The sequence below is a fragment of the Physcomitrium patens genome, chromosome 15, assembly GCF_059467195.1.
Source record: "Physcomitrium patens ecotype Gransden chromosome 15, ASM5946719v1, whole genome shotgun sequence".
NCBI classification, from domain to species: Eukaryota; Viridiplantae; Streptophyta; class Bryopsida; order Funariales; family Funariaceae; genus Physcomitrium; species Physcomitrium patens.
The window spans coordinates 1,716,323-1,734,660 of NC_143424.1; the positions used below are offsets into that span (position 1 = coordinate 1,716,323).

An 18,338-nucleotide genomic window follows, 5' to 3' on the forward strand; every position below is an offset into this window, starting at 1 on the left:
TGAAGGTGTTCTGCCACCAAGACCTCTTCTTGGAGCTTCATGCATAGGCCCTGGCTATTACTCATCAGCTCCTCTGTTCACTCAAATCCTGCCTCTTATCCAACACGTTGCCAATATTCCATATCTTTAGAAGCTGAGAAATGGGTTCCAATAGTTTTTTTTTTTTTTGAATATTCATCAGTTATAAATTTGTGCTTGAAGGAGAGATTCATTGTGTTGTGTGGAAATGAGAAAGGATAAGAATATTCTGGAAAATTCTTAAGTAGTCAAGCCAAACTTCTCCATTGCCTGGAAGCCAATTAGCTTGACGACCGTAGCAAAGCCATATGTGGGTGAATCTGGAAAATCATCCAAGTACCATCATTAACATGTACAATTGCTACCCACAGCAAGTGAAGTTTTAATGAATTGTATTCTGCAGTGACCACCAGTGATTTCATTCATTCTTCCGGTCCACCCATTCATTCTTTCGGTCCATCCATTCATCTATTAACCGACAACAGATGCAGGGTGGAAATATTTTTGCAAAATGTTGCGACTTACAAGGCAATCTGTAAAGGGATCTGCCCACTTTGTATCTAATATTACACTTTTATTATTATGAAAATAGTAACAATCATTAAGAAGTATAGACCACTTATCTCAACTTAACCCTGTGCATTGTCAATAATGAAGCATCAAATCAAGAATTTGTGTTGAACGATTTCAAAACCTTGTGCTTGTATGTCACCGTAAACATTGCATGTGCTGCTAATGTCTTAGAAAATATTAATTTAAATTCAGATTTCAAAAAACTAAACAAAAACGAAAACGAAAAAAACTAATAGTGTGTTATGTTTCACAAAGAGAAATGAAATCAAAGTAACAAATTAATTAGATGGTTTGTACAAAAATAAACTAAAATTACCTTTTGTGTTGTTTTTTCCACCACCAGTTATTTGCAAGAACTATACAGGAGAAACAAAATGTGAAATGTATATTTCAAATTATTTTGGTTGGAATTTTTCAAAAAATTGTACACAGTGTTATGATGTGCAATATCATTTCATATCCTGGTTAGAAGAAGAAAAATAAATAAATAATGAAATAGAAATTAAGAAGAAAGAAAACTATTAATTTGGTTGTTGTAGAAAAAATCACATGATCCATTGAATATTCAAATAAAAGAGTTGAAATTATGTGAGGAATAATTACTCCTCTGCATTCTCTTATCCTTTTGTTGTTTTTTCCCTTAATTTTACCAATAAAAATGTTAAAAGAGTTACCATCCTTTGCATATATGTGTCTGTGCATGCTCTTTGATTTTAAGCATGTAATATACATACTATCTTTGTATATTTTCTTTTTTCTTTTTCTTTTTCAGAAACTGGTCTCTTCTTTTATCCCATTGAATCCATTGTTTTATGTGTTTGAAGCAATGTTTGTAATTCTCCTAGTTAAATCAATCCTGTTTGATTTATGATACATAGTTTAAGAAAGTAATGGTTTAGTCATAATCAATCATATCTCATGTTTCTAAACAACTGCTTTATTCTATGATTATCTTAAGTAATAGATGAAACTTATGCTGCAGAGGAGGTGACATTCTCTTGAATTTATTTATTTATTTATTTTAAGTATATACATTATAATATTCTAACTCAAAATCATGATTCCTGGTTAGGTTCTTCCTGTTCTTGTTACACATTATTGTATCATATTTTGTGCAGAGCAAGTTTGTCAGGTTGTTGGGCAAGCTTACATGGTCATCAGAACATGTTCTCTTTGTATGTAACCATGAGAATAATGAAGAACTATTAATAGAATCCACTACCATTGTACTGAGGTTGTCATCCAAATATAGAAGTATAAACAAAAAACCAAATAAAATAAAATAAAAATAGACTCTCATGCCAAATTATTACCTTCATACTTACTCTTTTTACCTGAATGCAAGGTATAAGTGTCCATTGAACAGTGACTTGTTGGGTAACCCCAACATGTGTTACATTCAAAGCAAGTGAGGGAAAAAAAATTGAAATCATTGAAACACCATAATGTAGTGCATTGTACTTAAGGAACTGTCATAATATAGTTTAATCCTGGAAGAAATACTAATTAATTAAATTAATTAAGCATGCCTTACAATATAACTCTTAGTAGTGAAGACAACTTCTTTGGTCTATTATTGTTATTGTTATTATTATTCTTATTAAAACCTTCATTCTCAAGTTAGTTAAATTCAATGAATTTGTATTGTAATGTCTGAAGCATTACAATTCAACAATTTTTTTCGTTCTACTCATTTGCTTTTGGCGAACAGCAAAGGGAGGGTAAAAAAGAAAATGACCTGAAGCAAATTTGTTTTGTTTGTTTTGTTTTATTTTATTTTACTTAAAATTATCTGGTAGATGACAAATATCAACCTCCCACTGTGGATTTTACGCTACTTCAATCGAGGTATATTATTTTTCATCTGGAGTGTCCTGTCTATGCTGGCAACCCCATACCTTTCAATAGATTCAAATTAGGTTTTTGGTAAACGTACACTGTTCAGTTCACTTGGTTGGCCTGTAATATTATGCATTACACAAAACGAAATAAAAATTATTATTATTATTGTTATATTCTTAAGGTCGACCTCTAATCCTTTGATTTTGTTTATCCCTTTTCTTGTTTGTTTGTTTGTTTGTTTGTGTTTTTTTTCCTTAATTCTTTTGAAAATAAGTGTACACCTGGTACAACCCACGGGGTCACACCCTCATCGAAGGGTCACACGGTTTCACCCTCAGGTCTGCGACATCCAAACCACTGCAACAGCGCTCTATTTATTTTCATCACGAAGGTGGGTTTAGCAGTACCTCCCCTGTAGGAAAAAACCCAACAATTCGTAAAGAAACTATACCCTAAAACCCTAACATTTAGGGTTTGGTTCGTTTGAACTTGATGAGAAGGGGGGATAGCTAGTTCCCTCCTCCTTGTCTGGAGTTTGACAATGTCTACCCCTGAATAGACAGAGAGTAAGCGAGAGAGCATGGCGTGGAGCATAGTGCTGCGAAAAGCCTGTGAGGACTGAGTCCCGAGTCCTGAGTCCTGAGCACAAGCAGTCAGGGAGTTTGTCGTTGAATCGGAAGCTCACCAGCAGCGCAGGTGACCCAGGTGGCAACGGCGACCAAGGACGAAGAAGACGAAGAAGCACCTTGCGCCGCTCGCTCGCTGGCTGGGTTTCGGAACTGGAGGTCGAGATCTATGCTGATATTGCAGCGAGGATTCAAATTCGCACTCTGGCGTCTCCGTGCGAGCGTGTGCCTGTGTGTCTCTCGTCCTCGCGCAACGTTGAGTTCCGCGCGGCGTTTCACATTTGAACAGATTCTGTTCGTTCGATACATGGACTTCAGACCCGAACTGGCGTACTTGGACATCCATCCATGGTTCGTAGGTATACATATATGCGTACTCGTATTCGTTTGTAATATATTTATAGGCGAGGACACTGTGTGCAGTGACGACGGACACGTATGCGTAGCTCGCAAGGAATTTACCCAGTTTCTAAATTTAGTTGATTTTAGTCAATTCATTAAGAAAAAAGTTCTGAATTTTGGATTGTTGCATACGTCGTTTTAATCCATGAAATTTAAAAGTAAAATAAAATAAAATAAAATAAAATCATCCACAATATTTGTTGTTGATAATGATTCTAACACAATATAGTTTAGAGGTAAACATGCAGATTCACGTAATCTGAGTTCAGGTACACACCATTAAAATTTCATAAACTTCAAAAATCAACGAAATCTGTTCAAATGAGTACTGGAATAGTAAAGCTATTGGTAGTTATATTTTCAATGAGGAAAAAACACAAAGATGTTTGTTTCTTTTCTTTTTCAATTACAGGTTTTCTTTTGCCAGAGAGTATACTACAAAAAAGAAAAATCAGCAAATGAGAAAAGTGTATCAATTCTAGGATGTGTTTATTTATTTATTTATTTTTTGATGTGTCGATTATCTACATTAAATTAAAAGAATCCCCATTTTAAGGGGAGAATATTCTATATGTATATTTGTCTCATCCTTCTGCTCCTTACATATTTATATATGCATACACTCTTATTAGGGCAAAAATAATGCATATTAGCGTTAAAAAAGAAACTATAGAACAAAACAAGGATCTCTCTCTCTCTCTCTCGCTTTCTCTCTGTATACACATGGTGATATTCAAATACACAGGAATATACTAAATTAAAATTTATTTTGTTATATAGGAAAATCTAATAAACTTTGCTTTATTTTATAAATATGATTTGCAAGTATTACTCCCTCCATTGTTTTATTTTAACAGATAACAAATCCTTGTCAGTAGTTGCATCTTCAAAATAGATATGTAATTGTAACACTGTAAAAAATGCACAACAGACAATTGAGATATATCATAATTTGAATTTATTATTCTTGAAAATCAACATTAGGACAAAGCATTTATCACGACATCCTTAATTACAGAAAGCTGATGCATTTTCTTCTCAATCAATCCATTCAAAAAGCACAATGTTGTTAATGTCACCACCTCAACATCAACAAAAATTGATGGCACAATTTTGAACTGGATTGCAAAACTTCATTCCATATAAATAATCAAGTCTTATCATGCATTCATTTGTGTGTTTCGTTGTAGGGACGCAACAACAACAACAATGCTTCAAAGTAATAAATTCCTACAATGAAGCTCCTAAGCCTGTTGTTGTTGAACCCACAGCGCAAAAATCCAACGGCCAATACTGGATGATACTTTCATCCATCTAGATTTAAAATTTCCCGGAAAAGTGAATGCTGAAGCAGCTTTTTATTATTGATACTGTATTTAAATAAGTATCTGAGTTGCGTATGATGATAGATCTGATAGGTGATCTACAATAGAATTGCATGAGATTGGCTCGAGATTCGTTCGCCCATCGTTCGTTCGTTCCTTCTGAGACTGTGGGTGCCAAAATCAGCTAAGTCTCGCTGCATAAATGCAGTTCAACTCCTTCATTATCCCTATCGCGATAACGAAGAAGAATCCTTTGGGCACCTGTGAGTAATGGCTAATGCCAGCCCCTTTAGTTTGAAACTCTGCAGCTCCATCTTGGGGTGCCATAAAAGCAGATTCTTCGTGCTTCAATGCGGTGATGGGGGTGGGCAGTGACAGGATCATCAGAGACACGCTCTGAGCTTGTGTCCAGACGAGCGCAGTGATGCTGGGGGCTTGGGCAGACCTCACAAGGGCTCACGCAATTTCTTCTTTTCGGCAGAATTTGATCCCCCTTTTCTGGTTTTCAGAACCTAGCCCGACAGGGGATTGTATACCCTGCAAATGAAGGTGCGGTAAAACGCTAGTTTTTATGCTGGTAGACGAACGATCTACGCCGCCTCAGAGGCATAGCAACGGCTATCGCTGCAACGTGGTTTGACACCTGTTGCCAAAGTGATCTAGGCACAGATGAACTTGAAAAACCAGATGAAATAGCTTGTCTTTGTCTCCAAGTTTTTGGCCTTCTACAAACAGCGCTGGTGGGGCACTGGCACCAACTTGCGTCAATGCATTAGTACTGGCTGCTACATTACTCTTCCAGTTTGTGCCCTAAGCATTCTGAAGGAGCTGCCTGTAAGGTAAAGGCTCCATTTATCGTAAAATAAATCAACAAATAAATAAATAAATAAATAAATATGCGTGCTGATTCCTACTCTTCGAATGAAAATACTTTACATGTTAACAGTAGAGAGGGTTACTAAATACATGGGTAAAATCTAGGAGATACCACTACTCAAGGTCATTTTGACGCTTGCAAATAAGTGGCTAGTTCTAGAATATAGGTGTTAATGAACAACATCAGCCATGTACTATCAGGGGCTAATCTAATTACAAGTTAGTTAAACTTTGAATGCTATCTTCTTCAAGAGATTTCGTTCCTTCCAGACAGGTTCAACAGCTGTGACCTGAATCACATGCAGCTTGAAAAATCTGGTGCATGATTAGAAGCAGAGACATCTGCATTGATTTTGGGTAAATCCCTTTTAACCCTCAAAACAAAACAAGAAATTAAGGACATGGCATTAATGTCAGTTTTTTTTGAAGCTGTTTGTATTATTCCCATTGCAAACATGTCCCTAGTAATATGTAACTCATCACCTAGGAGATTGAGATTCCATCACAACTCCACACAGAAATCTCCAATAATTGCAGCCAGGTATAAACGCAAGGAGCTGGTTGGGCGAGGTCACTGCGAATGCAGAGTTGCTCTCTCCCATCACTTTTCAACAGAAACCATTGACACCCTGCATCTGGATGGTACAATTGTCAATGGCATGTGTCGAAGTTCAGCCTTCAGCTCTCACATGCTGGAGCTCCTATCGCAGTAATCAGTCTTTCTCCAACTCACACCCACCCACTAACTCACCACTCTTGTCAACCGCAGAACGTCAAGCTTGGAATAAGTTGGCAGTCTGCAGCGAGATACTATGGAACTGTATGGAACCCTGTCTCCACTCTCAACTGCACCCATCAACCTGAATACAGATTGAGTATGTATTGACTTCGAATACTTTATCTATGTTCCGCTGAGTGTGCGTTAGCGAGCTTGTGCAGATCAAGGTGGACTAGGACGGCGTCCTGGTACTAGCTTAACAAGGCCACGGCTGCCACAGCAACGGTTCAATGGAGAGCTAGAGGCGCTTCCACCGAGAGCTTCGGCGGACGTTCTAAATGGCATACTCATATGCTGGTGGGTGCAAGCGGATAGTCCAGCCAGCCCTCTGATCGTCTCCCACTATCGCTAACCCACTGGCCGTCTATATCGATGATGTCAAAGGAATTCTGTCCCCTGTGTATGTAGGGTTGTGCGGGAATTCAATACTCGTGTGATGCAATTCTAGGTGTCGATTAATGGCTCGCTAGTGTTCATTGTTCAGTGTTCTGATATCTGAAGGCTTGGTGTGAAGCAGCAGCACTAGACTAGAACCATTCAGGGAAGTAGAGTCTGTGTTGCATTCAGTCGGTGATTTTTCAAATTTTCCAGTTCGAGGCAATTGCTTCTTCTATAGCGAGTGATGGATTTGTGAGCGTGCACAAAAGTGATGTTGAGTGTGTCGGTTACTTGTAATAATGTATTGATTCCAGTCTGTGCTTTGTGGCGAGGAACCTATGCGTGCTCGAAACTGCGAGTTCCTGCGTGGACATGTTCAGGAACCACAGCTAGCTTTTAGTGATAACTTTACAATACTGTAGAAATGAGGAAGACTGGAATCTACGAGGCTTGAATTTTTCGCGAGTTAGGAGGTAGGACTAGGTGATTCTCGATCGTGAAAGTATAAGGTCATCGGTTTTAAACGTTGAATGACAAGCCGTTAACGCGATTGTGATAACGGAGCATAACTGTAGTGAGATCATTGAGCGATCGTATGGGACCACTGACCAGAGCTCGCAGAGTACTATTGCTTCCCCTGTTCGGTGGAATATTGTACAGGCGCTTCGCGAAGAATGAGCTTGATCGTCCATGTTTGGATAGGCAATGGAGGAGCAACGTCATTAAATGAAGTGAAATCCTGCGTACGTTGAGTGAAATCAAGCTTTGTCAACAGAAGACGATGGAATTCGAGATTAGAAGCTTACAGTGGTGATGAGAGCCACTTGCTGATGCAATTTTTGGATTGACTTGCGTTCGCTCTCTCTCTCTCGTTGTCATTTCCTCACCTGGTGCCTTCAGATGCTTCTCTTTCTTACTTTTCAACATTGCAATAAAAAATTGAGGATATCTCGCCGTCGCAGAGCATGTCAAGATTGCTGAAAGATTACAGATTCAATGAGGCGCTGTTTCTGATTTGAAAGGAAAGATGGTTGGTAAATTATGAAACTGCAGGTGGGTTACCATCCATAAACCAAGAGCGCAATACTGTCTCTCCCCCGGTGCCCTGGTTGCTAACTACATAGAGAAGTTCAAGTTCATTTCAAGTACACAGCATCTACCCACCTACAGTTTCAGTCCGAATGGACTCTGAACCTGCAGTTTCGTAGCCTTTACCTTCTCCGAACATGAACTTGTAGCTCTTCCTGAAGGCGTAGCATCATGTCATTAACGATGCCCACCTTTTAGCGGCAATATTGATTCGAGCACGCTGATTGTAACGATCAAGGCAGTGTTGCACTTTCCTGCTCAAGACCTTAGTTTATCGAAACCTGTCCGATCCTCATTTCTGGTCTGCCATTCCAGATTTGGATATCATGCTAACCTCTGCTGTGGCAACCTTGTCCTCTGGAGGTGTCCATCTCGAGGGAAGTAAACGTTCTGAATCATTCGAAGGAGGCTGCAGATGATCCATCGCAATGTGAGCGTTGCACCCACGTCTCGGTACGAGACGTTACATTCAAGAACGTTGGGCTCGAGTCCCGAAACCGAACCTTATAATGATCCCCACTACATGGTTTTCCGTGTGGTATTTTTATACTCTCTCGTTCATCAGACTATATTTGGACTACGAACGGTCGAACCTTGAAACTACCAAGTCACAGTTGGAAGAGGTCGCCAGATCGCAGGGCGCAATTTCCGTCTGAATAGCCCATCCGACACTCAAAGCACTGTGATCTGGAGTGACGAAACGCTGTGATACGGAGGGAATGTAAACGGCCTCATATCGTTCCTGGCTTAAATTCAAGAGTCGATCATTCGAAGCTTTGTGACATAATTTGTTATTAATAGACATGCCAAAGCCAAACGCGGCGAGCTACTAATAATCTCGCGAGATTGGATTCGATGGCGAGCTTATTTCATGTGTTCGACTTCCGAGAGGCTCTCTTCCGGAGCAATCAACCTCGGAGATCTGTAGACGGAGGTAGCGTTCTCTAATGCACAAGCGTATATGTTCTCTGAATTGTGAGGATGCAGTAAGCTGAAGATACGTAGCGTTTTTTAGTTGTTAAGTTGGGTCTCGTTTCGTCAGTAAGTTTACTGTGATTTCTTATGCTTGGATGTGCCCTCTTCGATCAAAATGTCTTCCACGTTCAGGACGATTGAGATTCGAAGGCAAGAACCCCTCGGAGAGCTTCATCGGTAGGCACTTATTCTGTATCTGTTGACGCTCAATCAGGTTTGGAGGCGCCGAGGAACAGTTTGGACGTGCCAGGCGGAGCAGCCAATGCAGATAGGAGGACTCCTTCCAGGCCCGAGGACATTCCTGTAAGTATCACCTTCAATTATCGTTTACTGCAACGCATAGTCCGCTGAATATATCAGTCCACAGAGGTGTTAGCTAAGAATTATCACACTGATATGAATAATCATTCTTTGCAGTTTGGCCACGAATACCACAATACAGCTCTTGCCTCGAGCAGCGGCCGAAGGAAGTGGGACGGCGCACCATACACAGGAGGGCATGATAGATCGGAGCAGTCGACGATCGAGACTACGGGACGAGTCCCAAATATTGTAGCAAGGCTCATGGGCTTGGACGCCTTGCCGGATGAGCTTCCAACCGTCCGTCCACGAAAGTCGTTGCAAGAAATGCCGACGTATGGATGCGCCAAGCAAGCCGAAGGAAGTCCAGTTTTGTTCCGCCAGCACTCGCATGGTGCGATACCGTTCTCGTGGAAGCGTCCTCCTCTTTCTCAGGATGCGCAGCGAGAACAAACGAATGAGGGTGTAGAAGAGAGCGAACTAGCCCCGGTGCTTCCCTTCCGAGATCATCCGCAAGAAGAACAGCTGCTGGAGTTTAAGAGAGAATTCGAGACTAAGGAACGAGAGCGCGCCCGAAATACCCAGCTGGATGATATGAGTCGCCAACTAGAGGAGAAGAAGAACAAAGTTCGGGCCACTCTTGACAAAGCCAGGATTGCATTATCGCAGGGGATCATAACTGAGCCGAAGCATCATCTCAATGGCCAGGGAAAATTCGAGGAATCACAGGAGTTCTTGGACGCAATGGAGTTTTTGCAGTGTAATAAGGACTTCATTTTTCAGTTTCTCCAGCAAAAACCTCACGTCATGTTCAGCAACGAACCCCGGAATACCATACCACCGGTAATTCGTCCGAAAACGCCGAAGAAGGGAAAACGCACCTCTGCAGCTACTCCCCGAGACTCCACTGAGAAGAAGCGAGACGGGTTCAGCCCCCGCGCAATCGCTCGTCTCTTCATGCCATCGGATTCTCGGAAACGTAATGAAAGGGAGGAACAGCTGGCGACTCCCCCGTCTGGCACCGGATCCCTACCCGCGATTGTGAGGTGTAACAGCTCCAGAATGGCGAACACAGGATCTAGAGAACTTTCGGGTGGTGCGAAGCTGAAGACTTCGAGCTCCACAAACTCAAGAAATGCGTCACCGACTGTAACTCCGAAGGTGCACAGAGATGACATCAGAAGCTGCAGCAAGAATGGAGCTCAAGATGTCATCGGGGAAATAAAAGAGAGGCTGCGACAAAGAGACGCTGACAAGGGTGCAGCTGGGGAGGAGGTTAGATTTACCAAGGACTTCAGCAAAGAGCATTTGCGAGGTTCTGTGCGAGACTCTAAAGGCATTGCACCAGATATTGTCAAAAATGCGCGTGAAGGGTTGAATTTCCAGAAGTTGGCCAAAGATTCCACCCAGACGAGGATTGTCTCCACGGGCAAACGTATTTCTATGCAGAAACCGGACACGATGGACATGGCCTGCATGAGCGATGGCGAGGACATCCCAACGCCGTTGCAGAAGGTTTTTCGAGGGAATGTGGGTAGGTCATGTGTCAGTCTGCCGAGCCCGCCTCACCTTTTGGCTCCTCTCGCAAAAGAAGCCGCAGCGGGTACAAGAGTGACCCGAAATCGTGCACTTAAGAAAACCCTAAATCCCAAATCTGGCGATTCAATTGACACTCCAGCCACACCCAGGGCAGCGGACAGGACCATAGCAAAGAAGACCCTACTGGCATTAAAATCCCCCCGACGGAGCTCTCCACGCTCCAGTACTGAAGTGGAGAAGAATCCCATGCGGAGGTCGGCTTCTGTGAATGAAAACTGTGTCCAGGGCAATGCCTTCAAGCCCAAAGGCGACAGCCTCGTGGTCATTGCCAGAAAGAATCATCTCCATGGCGCCAATGAGCCTTCAACGAACCTCACTCGCTGTCGATCGTTGCCAAACTCGGCCATATTGCGAGAGAAAGGGCAACATGCCAAAGAAACAGCTTGTAAGCCCACAAAGACCACGGCGGAGGTGGTGTCCACTCCTGCAAAGCATCATCAAAGTGGTGAAAAGAAGAAAGGCCTTTTGATTCCTGGCAGGAAGAAGTGGCGGGATAGCTCAGAGGTCATGCCCTTAACCCCAGACCCAGTGTTGGCGCGTGTTGTTTCTCTAGCGGAATCCTGCGTCTCGCGAAGTAACACGCTAAGCGATGCAGACAGTGCCGCAGATGCCTTGTTTCATGTCCGATCGAGCAGAAACAGTTTGAAGAAGTCCAAGGAAAAGCCTAGGGAGATTATGCTACCTCCCAAACCAGTGACATACGCTGAGTTTCTCCAACATTTCCGTGCATCCCCGCCTACAGATGAGAGTGTCATCTCTGAAAGTAGTGCTGATTCTGATCTCGGTCCCTACGAACACGAGTTCTTAGAAGTGCTCACTCTGATGAATCCACTTGCCAAGCGCAAGTCCACAGCCGCGACCCAAACTGCACCGATGCAAAGGGTTCAAAGCCCTGCCTGTCCACCCTCTCCGCAGTCACGAAAGGTTTGCCGTCTTACCGATTAAAACCGCACACTCTTTCGAGTGATCCTCAAATATGGTGAACGCTGCGTAAGAAGTTTTGGTTGATATTGGTTTCACTCTGGGAGCTGAATAGTCTGTCTGTACTGCGCATTGCAGGTCCAGAATGCAAAGAACAGTCCACAGCCTCTCCGAACTCGAGCGACAGCGAGGAAAACCCTTCACCACCACATAGAGGAATCCTCCCAAGATTCAAGCAGCGATAAGAATGGACAGCCAAGTCCTGTATCTGTTTTGGATTTGCCTTTCGAATCCGAGGAGTCTCTGAGTCCGCTCGAGTTCAAAGAGATCACGAATGATCTTAGAGGTTTGTGTGCTTCAAGCTCAAACCCCTCTAACACTTCGTTTTCACACATGTCTATCTGTTACGTGCAAATGGTGATTCTTCTCTTCTGATTTTCTCGTGAACCTCGCAGAACTGCAAAATCGATTACGGCTTTTGAAAGCCGATGGTAGCGATCCAAGAATGAGAGACAGCATGGAAAATGTCGTAGAGATGGCCGTGGCGCGCGTTCCTGGTGACAAACAGAGAGGAGCCTTACGAGACTTGGCCTGCAAATCAAGACAGGAGAGGAATGGTCGACTCAAGTCGTATCCACATCCTGTGGATCCTGAAGCAGATTTCGCGTTTGTGAGGGACATTCTTGTGACCTCAGGATTCCATACCTGCGGCGGGCGCAACATCAGTCGGTGGCATTCCTCTACGCAACCGATCAGTCCTCGCCTCTGCGAGCGCATCGAAGCCAACTACTCGGACACTAAGCAGGGACGTTCGATGCTTCGTATCCTATTCCACGCAATCAATGAGATACTCGTCGCGAGACTAGAGTCCCAGAGCCACCATCATCTGCGGTTGCAAGCGACTGGATCTCTCCACGTCGAGATTCCACCGAGGACGATGACTACAGGAAGGAGATTCGTGGAAGACATCTGGAATGATATTCGCTTGCGACAGTTTCCTGCGCTCTGCCCCGACCCCCACCACGACTACCTCGAAAGCCTTGTAGTACAGGACCTGAAATTCTCGAGCTCCTGGCTGTCGCTCCACGACGACGTTGATCGCATCTGCCTCAAACTAGAGAGGGCCATCTTCGATGACTTGATGCAGGAGCTGTGCGTAGCAATGCTGGTGTAACTTAGAAAACATAGACACACAGAATTGATGACAGCATTGGGATTTGGAACCTGGTCGATTTGGTTGCGAGCTCGCTGGATCGTCAATTCGTACGCAGCAAGCACAGCCGCAGAGAGTCCCCCCCCCCTCTCATTCGTGCATCGCAGTCCCCATGTACAGATTCGTAGAATCCCCTTCCTTCCCACCGAAACTCGCATCGCTGAAGGGGAAGGTGTCGGTGCTCGAAGCTCGCGAGCACTTGCCACGTCGGATTCCCAGCTGGCAAAACTCATTCCCATCCGGAAGTTCCGTTTTTTAAATACCATGTGCCACGTAGGCTGGGCTTGCCTGCGTGTCGCGATGCGCATTTCTTGAAATAGATGGAAATTGAATGTTCGACGTTGAAGGACAAATCTGAATAACCATGCAAAGCTTTTGTAAAGATGGAATTGATTCATAGAATTTGTTTAATTTTGTTTTGAAGTTCTTCTTGATAACTTTGTGTTGTTAATATTTGATAATGAAGTTGTCTGTAAATCAATAATACTGTACATGTTCATGTGCACACCATCTATTACATATGGAAATTTGTTTTGGAACTCTAAGTGTGTTGAATATCCCATATTGCACAAACCAAAAGCTATGACTTATCCAACTCTTAACAAAGACACAGGAAGTGCCCTTCTCTTGGCTTCCACCTTTTATTAGCAATGAATAATGTCCATCTTATTTTCATGCTTTCATCATGTTTTCATAACATGGTATCATAGCCAGATGAATACAGTCTGGATAAATAGTGCCGTGGATGAACATCAATCTAAATGAACAAAAGCATGGATGAATGTCAATTTGGATGATTTGCCTTTCGGAGTTCTATTACTGTTGGATTGTTACCAAAGCCAAGGGGCTGCTGGAGCCCTGCTGGAGCTGCTAGAATTAGAATTTAAACTCTATTGATACTATTTTTCACTTAATTAAATCTTGTTTGTTGTTGATGGTGAAAAAAAGTCCTTTTGCTCCAATATAGCTTGCTACTTCTACTCTCCAAATATTGCATTTTGTAGACTATTTGTTAATTGTTTCTTTATAATTATTTGTTGCTATTGCATTAATTGCATTTGGTAATGACATCCTCAATAGATCATAACATTGATCAATTAGATGAGAAAAGCTAGGACATATGGGTATTTGTTATGAAATACTTGATGCGCATTTGCAAGCTTTACATGCATGTAGACTGGATATTAAAATGTCTTGTAGATATTGATGAAGAATTAAAATGATAATCAAGTAAAGCACAAGCACAAGCATTGATTGCACTTAATGTTAAATCTTTGCAATTAATTCATATACACAAATGTAATATTACAAAGGAAATGTAGGATGTATTGGCTAAGATCCACAAGCATTCAAGAGTTATTAATGAGATATTTTTAATGAAGAAACTATATAATATTTAATATATAGATGGAGAATCTATGGAGATTTTTCTTGGAGATATTTTTGATCTTAGAGATCAATATATTGAAGCTAGTGGTAAAATGAAAAAATAGAACATGGCATTTCTTATACTTATTGCATTACCAAAATCTTGGAATCCACTTATTTAGTCGATTGCATCAAGAAAAAGAGAATAAATTACAAAAGAGGTAGTGCAATCTATTTTCTTTGAAGAAGAGATGCAAAAGAAGGAAAAGAATAATTTTCTATTTTTTGCTTTAGCAATGCATGCAAGTGGAAAGCAAGTCTTAAAGAAGCACCATCTATAACAAAAATAGAAACCTAAGATTGATAAGTCTAGAAGTACTTGTATGGCTTGTAGACAGAAAGAACATTGGCAAGGTGATGCAGAATGTCTTAAAACAAATAGCAATGGTGTAATAATGTCAAGGACAAGAACTCGATGAAAGCTAAAGAGTAAGTGAGACTTTTCTCAAAGAAATAGGACAAAATAGAAATATGTATATTAAGAAAGAAATTAGAATGGCTATTGCCAAAATACAAGAAAACTAGAGACCCTTGAAACTAGACTAGAAGCAAGAAAGGAGTTGACAAGAGTGAAGAGGGCTTCACTCTTGCCTCTATATATACTATCTAACTAGAAGCCACATGGCGATGTTCTATAAGACCTCCAATATATGTTGACTTTCTAGGCCACATGCCTTTGCTTGCAAGGCAAGTTTTCTATGGATGGACCACGTAGTTAGCTTGTTCTTTAAGCTTCCAACATGTGTGGCACATGACTAACTTGTTGACCAAGTTTCTAGCCTAAAAGTCAACTATAGACTCCTATAAAGTCAAAGCAGCGTCTATGAAGCTTCTAAGAAGCTTCTCTAGAAGATATTACACAATTAACCTACTTTTATCTACTTTTACATACTTTTATCTATTCATATAGGTAATTATATGTATGTCCGTGACATTACCCCCCCTTCTAGGGACGAGTTCCACGAGGAGCGGTGATTATATATTGAGAAAATCTAATATGCGGCGAATTGTATTTGCTACATACTCTGATCTTTGTTCTCTTCGAAGATAGTTGATGGGTCCTCTTAGCCATCGATAGTGTCCCATTCCAGGGCGAGAAGACCACCCTGTTATTTGATCACTGTTGAGGCCTTCATAACTTCCTTCAAATAATACATTTGAAATACCATCAGGAGTCGTTCCTATCTCCAATAATATCACCAAACATCGAGAATCTCTTCCAAGGTCGTGATACCAAATGCGTTGTATCTCACCATCTATTCGAGGAAGAACATGTCGTTCTTGAGGATCTTCATCTCGATTGCGTCGTCTTGAAGGTTGTGACAATCGCAATGTCTCATCCGGTAACTCAGCAAATGAAGGTTCTTGAGTTGAATCCGCTGGTTGTTGGCTCTCCATCTAATTAGCGTCACAAATGCAAAGAAGTCACAAACAAGGATAGAAAATTGAATGTTATCTTGCCTCAATCTTGTCTCTTTTATAAGAGAGGTTTTCATCTTGGTTTTGATGGATGTCGTTGATGAAAAACTTTGACTTTAGCTGATGCATTTGCTAGATTTCTGGATGGCTCCCATGTGCGCTCACTAATATCATATCCGCGCCAATGAACAAGATATTCCAGCTTATTTCGGCGCCGCCTTGAGTCTAATATCTCTTCCACCTCAAATTCTTCATTATTATCTACTTCTATAGGAGGCGGTGGCATTTGTCTTCTTCCTTGTATATCCACTGTCTTATATGGTTCAAGAAGAGACACGTGGAATACAAGATGGATCTTCATTGACTCCGGTAGATGTAACCGATATGCAACTGGGTTGATCTGTTCAGAAACAGAAAAGGGGCCAAGCCTACGATAGTCCAATTTGTCACAAGGTCGAGTGGTCTTGATATTGCGACGAAGTAGCCATACCTTATCACCCACGTTGAGTTGTGGTTGCTCTTTACAATATACATCTGCATTTATCTTTTGTCGTTCTTGAGCTTTCTTCAACTGCGCCTTCATTATTGCATGTAACTCTGACAACCGATTTGCCATATCTTCTGCTGCAGGATTATCAACTTTTGAAAAAACAAAAGTATCAAGTCGTGGATGATAGCCATAATTGGCAAAGAAAGGTGTTTGTTGCGTGGAAGAATGTACTGTATTATTATAAGCAAACTCTGCCAATGGCAGAAGGATTGTCCAATCATCTTGTTGGTAGTTGATAGTACACCTTAAATACTGTTCCAAGACTTGGTTTACGCGCTCTATTTGTCCATCAGTTTGAGGATGGAAAGCTGAAGATAGCTTTATGTCCACTTTTAAAATCTTGAAAAGAGTCCTCCAGAATCTCGACACAAATTGAGTTCTCCTATCCGATATGATATCTTTAGGTAATCCATGATAGCGATAGATATTATCAATGAAAAGCTTAGCTGTTTCTTCACGTGTGATAGATTTTGTACATGGCATAAAATGTGCCATCTTGGTGAAACGATCTACTATCACAAATATAGAATCATAAGATCTTGAGTTTGGAAGATCTGTGATGAAATCCATAGAAACAGAAGACCATGATTGTTCTGGTATAGGTAATGGCTGAAGAAGTCCGTAAGGTCGATGTCGAGGAATTTTTGATCTTGAACAAATATCACATGATTGTACAAAGTCTTTGACTGACTTCCACATTTGTGGCCACCAAAAATCTCTTGATATGAGTTCCAGAGTCTTATTATATCCAAAGTGACCTGCTGCTGGAAAGTCATGACGTGCTTGAAGAACACGCAAACGTGCTTTTCCTTCTGGAACATATAGGCGTCCTTCAAAATATAATAGATTATTCTTGAACTCGAACTTAGAAGAATCATGAGACTTGGAAGAATTATTCTTGATATCATGAACAAGAGGGTCTGAGGACATACTGGACTGGATTTGCTTGAGAAAAGTTGAATCAACAGTCAGTGTTGATTTCACTGCTCGGAGATGAAATTGCTCCGGTTTCAAGAGGACCGTTCTTTGTTGCTCAAAAGCTGCATCTCCTTCTTTTGGTGCAAAATAAGAACGTCTAGACAGGGCATCGGACAAACCTTGTTGTTTTCCTCGCCGATAAGTGATAATGAAGTCGAATCTTGACAAAGACATACTCCAACGAGCTTGACGACGATTCAACACGCGTGCTGATATGAAATACTCGAGGTTCTTGTGATCTGTATACACAGTGACTGGACTAGAAGCACCTTCTAGATAATGACGCCATTCTTGAAAAGAATCCACGATTGCAAGAAGTTCTTTATCGTGGATCTCATAATTGATCTCGGCTGCTGAGAATTTTCTTGAATGAAAAGCTATCGGATGAAGTTTGTCATCTGTTCCCATTTGTGATAAAACTGCACCCAAGGCAAAATCCGATGCGTCTGTTTCCATAAAAAATACCTTGGAAAAGTCAACACGATATAAGATTGGTGCAGAGACAAACGATGTCTTCAAGGCTTCAATTGCTGCTTCCGCTTCTTGATTCCATTGGAATTTATCTTTACTAGTCAAGCGTGTAAGTGGAGCTGCAACTCGTGAGAAGTCTTTGATGAAGATCCGATAGTAATTGACAAATCCCAAGAAACATTGGACATCTCTTACAGTTTTTGGAATCTTCCAATCCATGATTGTTTGGACTTTCTTAGAATCCATCATAAGACCATCATTTGAAATGATGTATCCTAAAAAGTCAACTTGAGTAGTGTGAAATACACACTTTTCTATCTTGGCATACAATCCTGCATCTCTAAGTTTTTGTAATACTTGACGAACATGTATTTCATGTTCTTCAACATTCTTAGAATAAATCAGGATATCGTCTAGGTAGCAGATGACAAAATTGTCTAAGAATTCACGAAATACATCATTCATGAGATGTTGAAAAGCAGCTGGTGCATTCGTGAGTCCAAAAGGCATGACATTGTATTCAAAGTGTCCGTACCTGGTTCGAAACGCAGTCTTCCATTCATCTCCTTCTTTGATC

The 18,338-nt window shown here is 41.3% G+C and overlaps 2 protein-coding genes and 2 long non-coding RNA genes across 4 annotated transcripts; 2 read left to right on the forward strand and 2 right to left on the reverse strand.

The window, feature by feature from the left end:
• Nucleotides 1–1,337: 1,337 nt before the first annotated feature.
• On the reverse strand, nt 1,338–3,635 carry LOC149987698 (uncharacterized). The gene is made up of 2 exons (XR_016506521.1): nt 3,119–3,635; nt 1,338–1,447 (listed from the first exon to the last, which is right to left on the reverse strand). It is a non-coding gene; the product is annotated as an uncharacterized LOC149987698 (long non-coding RNA).
• A 2,614-nt stretch (nt 3,636–6,249) lies between these two features.
• On the forward strand, nt 6,250–6,986 carry LOC149987699 (uncharacterized). The gene is made up of 2 exons (XM_090256185.1): nt 6,250–6,482; nt 6,602–6,986. The coding sequence occupies exons 1-2, from the start codon at nt 6,302–6,304 to the stop codon at nt 6,790–6,792; spliced, it is 372 nt and encodes a 123-aa protein (XP_090112311.1). The 5' UTR covers nt 6,250–6,301; the 3' UTR covers nt 6,793–6,986.
• A 57-nt stretch (nt 6,987–7,043) lies between these two features.
• LOC141046230 (uncharacterized) lies at nt 7,044–7,760 on the reverse strand. The gene is made up of 3 exons (XR_012219001.1): nt 7,625–7,760; nt 7,428–7,497; nt 7,044–7,180 (listed from the first exon to the last, which is right to left on the reverse strand). It is a non-coding gene; the product is annotated as an uncharacterized LOC141046230 (long non-coding RNA).
• Nucleotides 7,761–8,037: 277 nt separating this feature from the next.
• Nucleotides 8,038–13,352, forward strand: LOC112292156 (uncharacterized). The gene is made up of 5 exons (XM_024540350.3): nt 8,038–8,841; nt 9,097–9,185; nt 9,300–11,705; nt 11,841–12,048; nt 12,158–13,352. The coding sequence occupies exons 1-5, from the start codon at nt 8,763–8,765 to the stop codon at nt 12,874–12,876; spliced, it is 3,501 nt and encodes a 1,166-aa protein (XP_024396118.1). The 5' UTR covers nt 8,038–8,762; the 3' UTR covers nt 12,877–13,352.
• The last annotated feature ends 4,986 nt before the right edge of the window (nt 13,353–18,338 follow it).

Bases quoted from the DNA above. Each gene is read 5' to 3' on its own strand.
- LOC149987699 (XM_090256185.1), top strand. From the start codon at position 6,302: ATGGTACAATTGTCAATGGCATGTGTCGAAGTTCAGCCTTCAGCTCTC. The intron at 6,483-6,601 runs GTATGGAACCCT...GAGCTTGTGCAG, and splicing joins CAGCGAGATACTATGGAACT to ATCAAGGTGGACTAGGACGG.
- LOC112292156 (XM_024540350.3), top strand. From the start codon at position 8,763: ATGGCGAGCTTATTTCATGTGTTCGACTTCCGAGAGGCTCTCTTCCGG. The intron at 9,186-9,299 runs GTAAGTATCACC...CATTCTTTGCAG, and splicing joins CCAGGCCCGAGGACATTCCT to TTTGGCCACGAATACCACAA. The intron at 12,049-12,157 runs GTTTGTGTGCTT...TGAACCTCGCAG, and splicing joins GATCACGAATGATCTTAGAG to AACTGCAAAATCGATTACGG.